This window comes from Dendropsophus ebraccatus, chromosome 2 (assembly GCF_027789765.1).
Source record: "Dendropsophus ebraccatus isolate aDenEbr1 chromosome 2, aDenEbr1.pat, whole genome shotgun sequence".
Lineage (NCBI taxonomy): Eukaryota > Metazoa > Chordata > Amphibia > Anura > Hylidae > Dendropsophus > Dendropsophus ebraccatus.
In genome coordinates this window covers 1,408,159-1,422,547 of record NC_091455.1, presented here as the reverse complement: position 1 = coordinate 1,422,547, position 14,389 = coordinate 1,408,159, and the positions used below count along the sequence as shown (strand labels likewise).

General features: G+C 51.7%; 1 protein-coding gene across 1 annotated transcript in view; it reads left to right on the top strand.

The window, feature by feature from the left end:
• MROH1 (maestro heat like repeat family member 1) overlaps positions 1-14,389 on the top strand; it is a gene marked incomplete at its 5' end in the record, with an annotated part of 109,687 nt that overhangs the window by 74,121 nt on the left and 21,177 nt on the right. The window contains one exon of the mRNA XM_069956829.1: positions 2,069-2,191. Within this exon, the coding sequence (XP_069812930.1) occupies positions 2,069-2,191 (123 nt within the window). The remainder of the gene's footprint in view (positions 1-2,068; positions 2,192-14,389) is intronic.

Here is a 14,389-nt window from a genome sequence, read left to right as displayed (position 1 = left end):
TAACCGACAAATAAACTTTATTACTATAAACCTTAACATCACCAACGGACAAAGCTGAAAAGGATGAAACATTATTGGAAACCAATTCGCAAATACGAAAGGCCCCAAAAAATGCCAAGGAAAAGGATACCCGAAACAAGGCAGTCTCATATCCGGACAAACAAACACGACTACAAACATCCAACAACCGTACAAGGAGGGGGTAAGTAACTGGTCGACGTCCATCAGGAACCAGACCCCTAGACAGACGTACACCTTTTAACAATTGCTTAACAGCAAAAGAAGCAGAAATGGTAGAAACGCCCAACCACTTCTGAAAAAACGATACACCAGAAATAATCCGCAAAATAACGGATAGCGACACACCTTTCGCCAAAAGATCGGATAAAAAGGACAAGTAGCACATGGGGGAACTAGAAAGCTTGGAGAAACCGTGTTCACTACAAAAGGAACTCCACCGTATCCATGCAGTAGCATAGGCTTTCCACGTATTCTTAGAGAGTGACCGCTCCAGGAAGCCCGACATTAATTCCAAATCAAATCCCAAAGATCGGGTGGGCAAGACAGTCCTTCGGGATCCGCATCTGGCACCAAAGACCGGAACCGATGAAGCTGCAGACGAGATAAAGAGTCGGCTATAACATTAGATATCCCCGGCACATACTTAGCTTTAAGCCAAATATTAAGATTGAAACAGAGCAAGAATAAACGACGCAATAACATCACAACCATATCAGATTTAGCAGACATACAATTGATGGCGAACATAACACCTTTGTTATCTGTGTTAACAACCAGCCGCTTATTGCGGAAATAACTGCCCCACAAAGAGAGAGCAACCAAAACCGGGAACAATTCTAATAACACTATGTTTTTAGTAACGCCAGACTCAATCCATTTGGGATGCCAAACCTCAGCACACCAATGACCATCCCAAAATGCACCAAAACCACAACTCCCAGCTGCATCGGTGTACAGGCCGAGAGCATCAGTGTCAACGAAGTCTTCCTGCCAAACCGCTCTGCCGTTAAATTCAGATAAAAAGGAAACCCAAACACGGATGTCTTCCTTCAGGGGCAATGTGATACGGACGTGAGCATGAGGAGAGAAGAGGCCCTTAGTAGCCGCATACATTCTCCTACAAAATACTTTTCCCATTGGGACAACGCGAATAGCAAAAACAAGGTTACCCAACAAAGATTGCAACTCTCTCAAAGTAGATTTCTTTTTACTCAGAAAAACGGACAACAAATGAAGAATCTTCTTAATCTTTGAATCCGGCAAACAAAACTCCATTTTAGCAGAGTCGATGACAATACCCAAGAATTCCAATCTAGTACATGGAAGAACAGTTTTATTCAAGGCTAAAGGTACGCCAAATTCAGAACACAAATCTTCGAACAAGGATAACAACTTCTCACAATCGCCAGAAAGAGGAGCTCCAACAAAAAGAAAATCGTCCAAATAATGACAACAAGACACCAGACCACTCTTCTCAACCAAGACCCATTCCAAAAACGACGAAAAAGATTCAAAATAAAAACATGACATGGAAAACCCCATAGGGAGGGATTTATCAAAATAATACATATCTCGCCATCTGAAGCCAAGAGAATTAAAACCCGTAGGATTAACAGGCAGCAACCTAAATGCCGACTCAATGTCAACTTTTGACAACAAGGCGTTCTGTCCACAAGACCTAACCAAATCAAGAGCCGTGTCGAAAGAACTGTAATGAACCGAGACAAGCGACCTGTCGACCGAGTCATTAAGCGAGGCGCCAGCGGGAAAGGACAAATTATGAATAAGTCTAAATTTATTCGGTTCTTTCTTTGGTATTAAAGCCAAAGGAGAGATCCTGAAATTGGGAAAAGGGGGGGAAGAAAAGGGGCCTTCCACCCTACCTTCTCTCAATTCCACATCTAATTTTTTATCGACAGCAGAACTATTGAACAAAACTGACCTGGAATTGTTAACAATGAGACAGCCATCACCCTCAAATGGAGGCACCGGAAAACCACATTCAAAACCGAAAATTAACAAATCAGCCATCCGTTTGTTTGGGTAGAGATTTAGCCACCTGCGCATTGCGTCCAGCGTCACCGGAGTCCGTGCTTTTGTGAATCGAGTCTCTGAACGCAGAAGACTGCTGTCCCACGTGACCCAGTTTCTTAAAGCAACGGGACACCGGGTGAGGTCCTGAACAGTGGGCACACTCATGTCTATACTTGCAAGACTGAGCCCATCTACATGATGACTCATTGAAAGCGAAGCACAGTCCTTTACGAAAGGACTGCGCAGGAGTAGGAGAAATTGTCGGGCGATTTCTTTGTGGGATCATCAATTGAATCCATAACCCCACATCTTTTTGTCCCCATTTCAGATTTGGATATACAGATAATTTTTGACGAAACAATTCGTCGTAGTGAAGCCAAGCCGAACCACCAAAACTACGATATGCTTCCAATATAATGTCGACATGTTGAAAAAGTGAAGCGCAAACGGATGGATGACGTTCACCCAAAACGGAGGAGTAGATGCAAAAGGCTTGTAACCAATTATTAAAAGATTTGTAAATCACAGGCTTCTTTTTCTCGCTCTCATCTTTATCAACTAGTCTCTCTTTAAATTGAGGCAACAGTGAAAACAAATCGACAAACTCTAATTTCCATATCTTATCCTTTATAGCCTGAGATAGATGAAAACCCAATGGCGAAATATTACAAGGCAACACTTCTCTAAAACAGACTTCAGGTACACCAGGCTTCGCAGCAGGCACAGGCTGTGTATCAAACTGTGAATCACCAGAGCCATAACGGTCTAACATGGGCATGTCACTTTCAACAGATTTATTAACCCATGCAGCACCGAAGGATTTTTGACCAGTCTCAGTAGAGGGGGTTAACAGCTTGGCAGAATCATGGGCCTTAGACAATTTCTCACTGCCCAACATCCTCAATAATGTGGCGATCCCAGACAACAAAGATTCATCAATATTAGTAACATGCCCGGCATATGAATTAGCAGCCGGCAGCACAGGGGGGGCGCTGAACGCACCACACTCACCTAATTCATCAGCCCTTTCGGCACCATCAGAAGTAGTCGTGGGGTTAGGGTCGGATTTCTTATTGGGAAGCGACTTCTTCTTCTTCATCCCTGCTTGCCCATTCCGACTCCCGCCGGACGGCTGGACCGGCGACGCCATCTTCTTAGCTCGCTTGCGCCGTCCTCCGGACCGCCCACGAATGACGCAGTCTTCTCCGCCTCCGGATCTGACATCAATATCAGCAGAAGAACCGCCCTCAACATCGACGTCGCATCCCGCCACCGGACCAGATCTTCCGGGACCAGCGGCAGGCAGATGGGATGAGCAAGACGGTCCCGCTTCCATGTCGGCCATAAGGGATCCGGGAACAGTCGGAGTCGGCATTACAGGTCTGGTAGGTGTCATATCCTCGATGTCCGATGTAGCAGAAAGGCAGTGTCTCAACCAGTCCTCACCGCCCAAACCAGAAGCTCTGCTCAAGACCTTAAAGTAGAGATCCTCCATTGCGCATTAAAATATCCACAGCGAGCAGTACAGACAAACTCTTTCTTCTTGGTCTTGCTGTAACTGTATCAACGGTCACTGGCATCGGGTGTTTTTATCAAATTGATACGATGACGTCACATCGTATTCTGGCCAATTAGCTATATACTTACCAATTTTTGCCCAGTGACTACAGTTGATTTAGCTTTCTTCTTGTAATTTAATCTTCACATATATATATATAAACGTGCATAGACAAATATATACAGGCATATATATATATATATAATCATGCATGTACATACACACATACATAGACACACATATATACATTACAATATATTTCATAGGACATATTAGCTTAATAAAATATCCTAACCTGTTTAGGGGCTGCCAATGCAATCACATGTACCCCTTTCGCTTATTTGCTTCAGGGATAATTCAGGACTGTGCTGGGGGAATAACGTTCTCTGGTGTTCTCGGTGTCAGGACTGTGCTGGGGGGGAATACGTTCTCCAGTGGTCTCGGTGTTAGGACTGTGCTGGGGGAATAACGTTCTCTGGTGTTCTCGGTGTCAGGACTGTGCTGGGGGGATAATGTTCTCCGGTGGTCTCGGTGTCAGGACTGTGCTGGGGGGATAACGTCCTCCGGTGGTCTCGGTGTCAGGACTGTGCTGGGGGGATAACGTCCTCCGGTGGTCTCGGTGTTAGGACTGTGCTGGGGGGATAACGTCCTCCGGTGGTCTCGGTGTCAGGACTGTGCTGGGGGGATAACGTTCTCCGGTGGTCTCGGTGTCAGGACTGTGCTGGGGGGATAACGTCCTCCGGTGGTCTCGGTGTCAGGACTGTGCTGGGGGGATAATGTTCTCCAGTGGTCTCGGTGTCAGGACTGTGCTGGGGGGATAACGTCCTCCGGTGGTCTCGGTGTCAGGACTGTGCTGGGGGAATAACGTTCTCTGGTGTTCTCGGTGTCAGGACTGTGCTGGGGGGGAATACGTTCTCCAGTGGTCTCGGTGTTAGGACTGTGCTGGGGGAATAACGTTCTCTGGTGTTCTCGGTGTCAGGACTGTGCTGGGGGGATAATGTTCTCCGGTGGTCTCGGTGTCAGGACTGTGCTGGGGGGATAACGTCCTCCGGTGGTCTCGGTGTCAGGACTGTGCTGGGGGGATAACGTCCTCCGGTGGTCTCGGTGTCAGGACTGTGCTGGGGGAATAACGTTCTCTGGTGTTCTCGGTGTCAGGACTGTGCTGGGGGGGAATACGTTCTCCAGTGGTCTCGGTGTTAGGACTGTGCTGGGGGAATAACGTTCTCTGGTGTTCTCGGTGTCAGGACTGTGCTGGGGGGATAATGTTCTCCGGTGGTCTCGGTGTCAGGACTGTGCTGGGGGGGAATAACGTTCTCCAGTGTCAGGCAGGGGTTGCTCGGCCGGTTGTCGGCTCGCGGAGCGCTCTGGTCTGGGCCGTCGATCAGACTCCCTCTCGCTCTGCTTCCCGTCCGGCCTCCTGGCGCGCTCCGCTCTGGCCGTCCATCCTGAACAGGAGCTTCATTCCAGACGCCGCAGCTGTAACACATCTTCATTTCCTCCTGCCGGGGGGAGGGGGGGGGAGGGGGCGCAGGGGGAGTCTGGAAACACGGTCTGGACGAGGGCTCTAATCCCTGGCTATATATACCGTCCGCCCGGCCAGGTGTTCATTCCTCCCCTCCCCCGACGCCACTTTTATCTGCGCTCGCTCCATTCTCTTCTCTTATCCTGTAGGATGATGGCGTCTGCTGTCACCGGCCTGATGCCCCCCATACACACTGACTGCACCCACCTGTGCCCCCCCCCCCATACACACTGACTGCACCCACCTGTGCCCCCCTCATACACACTGACTGCACCCACCTGTGCCCCCCCCCCCCCACACACACACACTGACTGCACCCACCTGTGCCCCCCACACACACACACACACTGACTACACCCACCTGTGCCCCCCCCCCACACACACTGACTGCACCCACCTGTGTCCCCCCCACATACACACTGACTGCACCCACCTGTGTCCCCCCCACACACACACTGACTGCACCCACCTGTGCCCGCCCCCACACACACACTGACTGTGCCTGCCCCCCACATACACACTGACTGCACCCACCTGTCCCCCCCATACTCACTGACTGCACCCACCTGTGTCCCCCCCCATACACACTGACTGCACCCACCTGTGCCCCCCCCATACACACTGACTGCACCCACCTGTGCCCCCCACACACACACACTGACTACACCCACCTGTGCCCCCCCCACACACTGACTGCACCCACCTGTGTCCCCCCCACATACACACTGACTGCACCCACCTGTGCCCGCCCCCCACACACACACTGACTGTGCCTGCCCCCCACATACACACTGACTGCACCCACCTGTGTCCCCCCCACACACACACACACACTGACTACACCCACCTGTGCCCCCCCCCACACACACTGACTGCACCCACCTGTGTCCCCCCCACATACACACTGACTGCACCCACCTGTGTCCCCCCCCCACACACACTGACTGCACCCACCTGTGCCCGCCCCCCCCACACACACTGACTGTGCCTGCCCCCCACACACACACTGACTGCACCCACCTGTGCCCCCCCATACTCACTGACTGCACCCACCTGTGTCCCCCCCCATACACACTGACTGCACCCACCTGTGCCCCCCCCATACACACTGACTGCACCCACCTGTGTCCTCCCCACACACACACTGACTGCACCCACCTGTGCCCGCCCCCCACACACACACTGACTGTGCCTGTCCCCCACATACACACTGACTGCACCCACCTGTGTCCCCCCCACACACACACTGACTGCACCCACCTGTGCCCGCCCCCACACACACACTGACTGTGCCTGCCCCCCCCACACACACACACTGACTGCACCCACCTGTGTTCCCCCCCCACACACACACACACTGACTACACCCACCTGTGCCCCCCCCCCACACACACACTGACTACACCCACCTGTGCCCCCCCCATACACACTGACTGCACCCACCTGTGCCCCCCCTACACACACACACACTGACTGCACCCACCTGTGCCCCCCCCATACACACTGACTGCACCCACCTGTGCCCGCCCCCCCCCCCACACACACACTGACTACACCCACCTGTGCCCCCCCACACACACTGACTGCACCCACCTGTGCCCCCCACACACACTGACTGCACCCACCTGTGCCCCCCACACACACACACTGACTGCACCCACCTGTGCCCCCACACACACACAATGACTGCACCCACCTGTGCCCCCCCCCACACACACTGACTGCACCCACCTGTGCCCCCCCCACACACACACTGACTGCACCCACCTTTGCCCCACACACATACACTGACTGCACCCACCTGTGCCCCCCCCCCCACACACACACTGACTACACCCACCTGTGCCCCCACACACACACACACACACACTGACTGCACCCACCTGTGCCCCCACACACACACACTGACTGCACCCACCTGTCGGGGGGGGTTACAGGTGGTCTGTACTTACCGTATGGTCATTACTTACTGTACGAGGAGACGGGGGGGGAGGTGGTGTATGGTCATTACTTACTGTACGAGGAGACGGGGGGGGGAGGTGGTGTATGGTCATTACTTACTGTACGAGGAGACGGGGGGGGTGTATGGTCATTACTTACTGTACGAGGAGACGGGGGGGTGTATGGTCATTACTGTACGAGGAGACGGGGGGGGAGGTGGTGTATGGTCATTACTTACTGTACGAGGAGACGGGGGGGGTGTATGGTCATTACTTACTGTACGAGGAGACGGGGCTGGGGGTGTATGGTCATTACTTACCGTACAAGGGGGGGTGTATGGTCATTACTGTACGAGGAGACGGGGGGGGGAGGTGGTGTATGGTCATTACTTACTGTACGAGGAGACGGGGCTGGGGGTGTATGGTCATTACTTACCGTACGAGGAGACGGGGGGGGAGGTGGTGTATGGTCATTACTTACTGTACGAGGAGACGGGGGGGGGAGGTGGTGTATGGTCATTACTTACTGTACGAGGAGATGGGGCTGGGGGTGTATGGTCATTACTTACCGTACAAGGGGGGGTGTATGGTCATTACTGTACGAGGAGACGGGGGGGTGTATGGTCATTACTTACTGTACGAGGAGACGGGGGGGGAGGTGGTGTATGGTCATTACTTACTGTACGAGGAGACGGGGCTGGGGGTGTATGGTCATTACTGTACGAGGAGACGGGGGGGTGTATGGTCATTACTTACTGTACGAGGAGACGGGGGGGGGTGTATGGTCATTACTTACCGTACGAGGAGACGGGGCTGGGGGTGTATGGTCATTACTTACCGTACAAGGGGGGGTGTATGGTCATTACTTACTGTACGAGGAGACGGGGGGGTGTATGGTCATTACTTACCGTACAAGGGGGCGGTGTATGGTTATTACTTACCGTACAAGGGGGGGGGGGTATGGTCATTACTTACCGTACAAGGGGGGGGGGGGGGTATGGTCATTACTTACCGTACAAGGGGGGGGGGGGGTATGGTCATTACTTACCGTACAAGGGGGATGTATGGTCATTACTTACCGTACAAGGGGGGGGGCGTATGGTCATTACTTACCGTACAAGGGGGCGGTGTATGGTTATTACTTACCGTACAAGGGGGGGGGGGGGTATGGTCATTACTTACCGTACAAGGGGGGGGGGTGTATGGTCATTACTTACCGTACAAGGGGGATGTATGGTCATTACTTACCGTACAAGGGGGGGGCGTATGGTCATTACTTACCGTACAAGGGGGCGGTGTATGGTCATTACTTACCGTACAAGGGGGGGGCGTATGGTCATTACTTACCGTACAAGGGGGCGGTGTATGGTTATTACTTACCGTACAAGGGGGGGCGTATGGTCATTACTTACCGTACAAGGGGGCGGTGTATGGTTATTACTTACCGTACAAGGGGGGGCGTATGGTCATTACTTACCGTACGAGGAGACAAGGGGGGTTGTGTATGGTCATTACTTACCGTATGAGGAGACAAGGGGGGTTGTGTATGGTCAACCTCGTGGTGTTCCTGGTGAATACCAACATTGCAAACCTCTGGAAAGAGAGGGCTCCTCCGTGGGTATTCTCCTGTAGGGGATGGTTTCGGCTTTTCTTCCAGGAATGGGAGACAGGAGGGCAAGTGAAGGATCTCCGCACACCACACGGGCATCTTCCGGCTTATGCTACCCTGGTTCTGAAGGTCATTCGTTGGTCGGGTTTGGGGATGTGGGAGATTAGGACTCTGTCGAGGAAATTCCTTGACAATATGGTCCTGTCATCCCATTTCCAAAAACCGCTGGCGCTCAAGGATTGCCCAAGCTGGGATCTAGAGGTTGGTTTGGGCCTATTGAATTCCATCAGGATCCCCTTTTGGGACTTGGGACTTGGCTTGGCGCTGCTTCCATGGGAAACTGTATGTGCGGAACAATCTGAAGTGCAGGAGCTCTGAGGATCGGGGATGTCCCCGGAGGAGTGTGCGGGAGCTGTGAGGATGGGGGATGTCCCCGGGAGGAGTGTGCGGGAGCTGTGAGGATCAGGGATGTTCCCGGGAGGAGTGTGCGGGAGCTGTGAGGATGGGCGAGGTCTCCGGGAGGAGTGTGCGGGAGCTGTGAGGATAGAGGATGTCCCCGGGAGGAGTGTGCGGGACCTGTGAGGATAGGGGATGTCCCCGGAGGAGTGTGCGGGAGCTGTGAGGATGGGGGACGTTCCCGGGAGGAGTGTGCGGGACCTGTGAGGATAGGGGATGTCTCCGGGAGGAGTGTGCGGGAGCTGTGAGGATGGGGGACGTCCCCGGGAGGAGTGTGCGGGAGCTGTGAGGATGGGGGACGTCCCCGGGAGGAGTGTGCGGGAGCTGTGAGGATGGGGGACGTCCCCGGGTGGAGTGTGCGGGAGCTGTGAGGATCGGGGATGTCCCCGGGAGGAGTGTGCGGGAGCTGTGAGGATGGGGGATGTCCCCGGGAGGAGTGTGCAGGAGCTGTGAGGATGGGGGATGTCCCCGGGAGGAGTGTGCGGGAGCTGTGAGGATGGGGGACGTCCCCGGGAGGAGTGTGCGGGAGCTGTGAGGATGGGAGATGTCCCCGGGAGGAGCGTGCAGGAGCTGTGAGGATTGGGGATGTCCCCGGGAGGAGTGTGCAGGAGCTGTGAGGATGGGAGATGTCCCCGGGAGGAGCGTGCAGGAGCTGTGAGGATTGGGGATGTCTCCGGGAGGAGTGTGCAGGAGCTGTGAGGATGGGGGACGTCCCCGGGAGGAGTGTGCAGGAGCTGTGAGGATGGGAGATGTCCCCGGGAGGAGTGTGCGGGAGCTGTGAGTATGGGGGATGTCCCCGGGAGGAGTGTGCGGGAGCTGTGAGGATGGGGGATGTCCCCGGGAGGAGTGTGCAGGAGCTGTGAGGATGGGGGATGTCCCCGGGAGGAGTGTGCAGGAGCTGTGAGGATGGGGGACGTCCCCGGGAGGAGTGTGCGGGAGCTGTGAGGATGGGAGATGTCCCCGGGAGGAGTGTGCAGGAGCTGTGAGGATGGGGGACGTCCCCGGGAGGAGTGTGCGGGAGCTGTGAGGATGGGAGATGTCCCCGGGAGGAGTGTGCGGGAGCTGTGAGGATGGAGGATGTCCCCGGGAGGAGTGTGCGGGAGCTGTGAGGATGGGAGATGTCCCCGGGAGGAGTGTGCGGGAGCTGTGAGGATGGGGGATGTCCCCGGGAGGAGTGTGCGGGAGCTGTGAGGATGGGAGATGTCCCCGGGAGGAGTGTGCGGGAGCTGTGAGGATGGGGGATGTCCCCGGGAGGAGTGTGCGGGAGCTGTGAGGATCAGGGATGTCCCCGGGGGGAGTGTGCAGGAGCTGTGAGGATGGGGGATGTCCCCGGGAGTAGTGTGCGGGAGCTGTGAGGATTGGGGGGGGGGGGGATGTCCCCGGGAGGAGTGTGCAGGAGCTGTGAGGATCAGGGATGTCCCCGGGGGGAGTGTGCAGGAGCTGTGAGGATAGAGGATGTGTCCGGGAGGAGTGTGCGGGAGCTGTGAGGATCGGGGATGTCCCCGGGAGGAGTGTGCAGGAGCTGTGAGGATGGGAGATGTCCCCGGGAGGAGTGTGCGGGAGTTGTGAGGATAGAGGACGTCCCCGGGAGGAGTGTGCGGGAGCTGTGAGGATGGGCGAGGTCTCCGGGGGGAGTGTGCGGGAGCTGTGAGGATCAGGGATGTCCCCGGGAGGAGTGTGCGGGAGCTGTGAGGATCGGGGATGTCCCCGGGAGTAGTGTGGAGGCATGCTGGAAAGCATGGAGCATTTTCTGCTTCATTGTCCCTTTAATACAGAGGTTTACTTCAGAGTGGGCGCTTCGGGGGCCCAGCGTCTTTCCTATGCGGAATGGGCCTATGTAGCTTTCAGAAACCTTGGTGGCTGGGACCGGAGCACTTTATTCCTAGTCAGCATAGTGGTCAGGTACCACACGTGGAGTGCACAGCGTTTAGTTTCGCTAGGTAGTTCGGGGCACGGCGCCCCCTGTAGATGAGGTGGTTAGGGGCACAGCGCCCCCTGTAGATGAGGTGGTTAGGGGCACAGCGCCCCCTGTAGATGAAGTGGTTAGGGGCACAGCTCCCCCTGTATTTGAAGTGGTTAGGGACACAGCGCCCCCTGTGGATGAGGTGGTTAGGGGCACAGCGCCCCCTGTGGATGAGGTGGTTAGGGGCACAGCGCCCCCTGTGGACGAGGTGGTTAGGGGCACAGCGCCCCCTGTGGATGAGGTGGTTAGGGGCACAGCGCCCCCTGTGGATGAGGTGGTTAGGGGCACACTCGGTGACCTGGTGAAGGTGCGCGCTCTGGAGTACGAGAGGTGACGGCTGATGCTGGCACATTAGTTTCTCTACGGCATAAAAGAAAAGACTAGAGTATAGGGCTTGCAGGCGCTGAGCTTGGGCTTTCGGGCTGTGTGTGGGGCTGAGAAGTCTGATCATTGTATATAATATTTATGGTTTGTTGCACCTGGGGTTGGGGTTTAGTGCTAGGTTGGGTGGTGGGTAAAAGGGGGGAGGGGGCTTCTGTGGGACTTTTATCTATCTCCTATCTATCTATCTATCTATCTCCTATCTCCTATCTATCTCCTATCTATCTCCTATCTATCTATCTATCTATCTCCTATCTATCTATCTCCTATCTCCTATCTATCTATCTATCTCCTATCTCCTATCTATCTCCTATCTATCTCCTATCTATCTCCTATCTATCTATCTATCTATCTATCTATCTATCTCCTATCTATCTATCTCCTATCTATCTATCTATCTATCTCCTATCTATCTATCTATCTATCTATCTATCTCCTATCTATCTATCTATCTATCTATCTATCTATCTATCTATCTCCTATCTATCTATCTCCTATCTATCTATCTATCTATCTATCTATCTCCTATCTATCTATCTATCTATCTCCTATCTATCTATCTATCTATCTATATCTCCTATCTATCTATCTATCTCCTATCTATCTATCTCCTATCTATCTATCTATCTATCTATCTCCTATCTATCTATCTATCTATCTCCTATCTATCTATCTATCTATCTATCTATCTATCTATCTATCTCCTATCTATCTCCTATCTCCTATCTATCTATCTATCTATCTATCTATCTATCTATCTATCTATCTATCTCCTATCTCCTATCTATCTATCTCCTATCTATCTATCTCCTATCTATCTATCTCCTATCTATCTATCTATCTATCTATCTATCTATCTATCTATCTATCTACTATCTATCTATCTCCTATCTCTCTATCTATCTATCTCCTATCTATCTCCTATCTATCTATCTATCTATCTATCTATCTATCTATCTATCTATCTCCTATCTATCTATCTATCTCTCTATCTATCTATCTTCTATCTATCTATCTCCTATCTATCTATCTCATATCTATCTATCTCCTACCTATCTCCTATCTATCTATCTCCTATCTATTTATCTATCTCCTATCTATCTATCTATCTATCTATCTCCTATCTATCTATCTCCTATCTATCTATCTATCTATCTATCTATCTATCTATCTATCTATCTCCTATCTATCTATCTATCTATCTCCTATCTATCTATCTATCTATCTATTATCTATCTATCTATCTCCTATCTATCTATCTATCTATCTATCTATCTATCTATCTATCTCCTATCTATCTCCTATCTATCTATCTATCTATCTATCTATCTATCTATCTCCTATCTATCTATCTATCTATCTATCTCCTATCTATCTCCTATCTATCTATCTCCTATCTATCTATCTATCTATCTATCTATCTATCTATCTATCTATCTATCTATCTATCTCCTATCTCCTATCTATCTATCTCCTATCTATCTATCTCCTATCTATCTATCTATCTATCTATCTATCTCCTATCTATCTCCTATCTATCTCCTATCTATCTATCTATCTATCTATCTATCTATCTATCTCCTATCTATCTATCTATCTATCTATCTATTATCTATCTATCTATCTATCTATCTATCTCCTATCTAATAGGTGTGTAGTGTAGATAGGTGTATAGTATATAGGTGTGTATAGTATATAGGTGTGTATAGTATAGGTGTATAGTATATAGGTGTATAGTATATAGGTGTGTATAGTATATATCACTTATATTCCACCGTAGGACATACTTCCCCACTTCAAAATAGCTAGCTAGTGCTAGAAAGAATGCTAGGGGCCTAAGGGGGATGGGTCCAACTCAGCACAAACTAACAACAAACCCTACAAATGTATACAGCTGAAAACCCAAGTGTATCTATAGAAAATCACTTTTATTAATCTTTCATTAAAATACAACATAATGATAAAAGAAGAAAAAATCAGAACTGGATTGGCAGAGCACATGGGCAACTATCCGATCGATAAGAATGATATAATTTGTAACAAGTAAAGGAGGTTACGTTCTGGGGGCAAACATCATACAGCCGAAACGTACGTGGGGGCGCACTGCACTGGGCTTCTGTGTACTGACACCCATGGGGTAATGAACCTCGTATACTAACATCATACAGCCGAAACGTACCTGGGGGCGCACTGCACTGGGCTTCTGTGTACTGACACCCATGGGGTAATGAACCTCGTATACTAACATCATACAGCCGAAACGTACGTGGGGGCGCACTGCACTGGGCTTCTGTGTACTGACACCCATGGGGTAATGAACCTCGTATACTAACATCATACAGCCGAAACGTACCTGGGGGCGTACTGCACCGGGCTTCTGTGTACTGACACCCATGGGGTAATGAACCTCGTATACTAACATCATACAGCCGAAACGTACGTGGGGGCGCACTGCACTGGGCTTCTGTGTACTGACACCCATGGGGTAATGAACCTCGTGTACTAACATCATACAGCCGAAACGTACCTGGGGGCGCACTGCACTGGGCTTCTGTGTACTGACGCCCATGGGGTAATGAACCTCGTATACTAACATCATACAGCCGAAACGTACCTGGGGGCGCACTGCACTGGGCTTCTGTGTACTGACACCCATGGGGTAATGAACCTCGTATACTAACATCATACAGCCGAAACGTACCTGGGGGCGCACTGCACTGGGCTTCTGTGTACTGACACCCATGGGGTAATGAACCTCGTATACTAACATCATACAGCCGAAACGTACTGGGGGCGCACTGCACTGGGCTTCTGTGTACTGACACCCATGGGGTAATGACCTCGTATACTAACATCATACAGCCGAAACGTACCTGGGGGCGCACTGCACTGGGCTTCTGTGTAC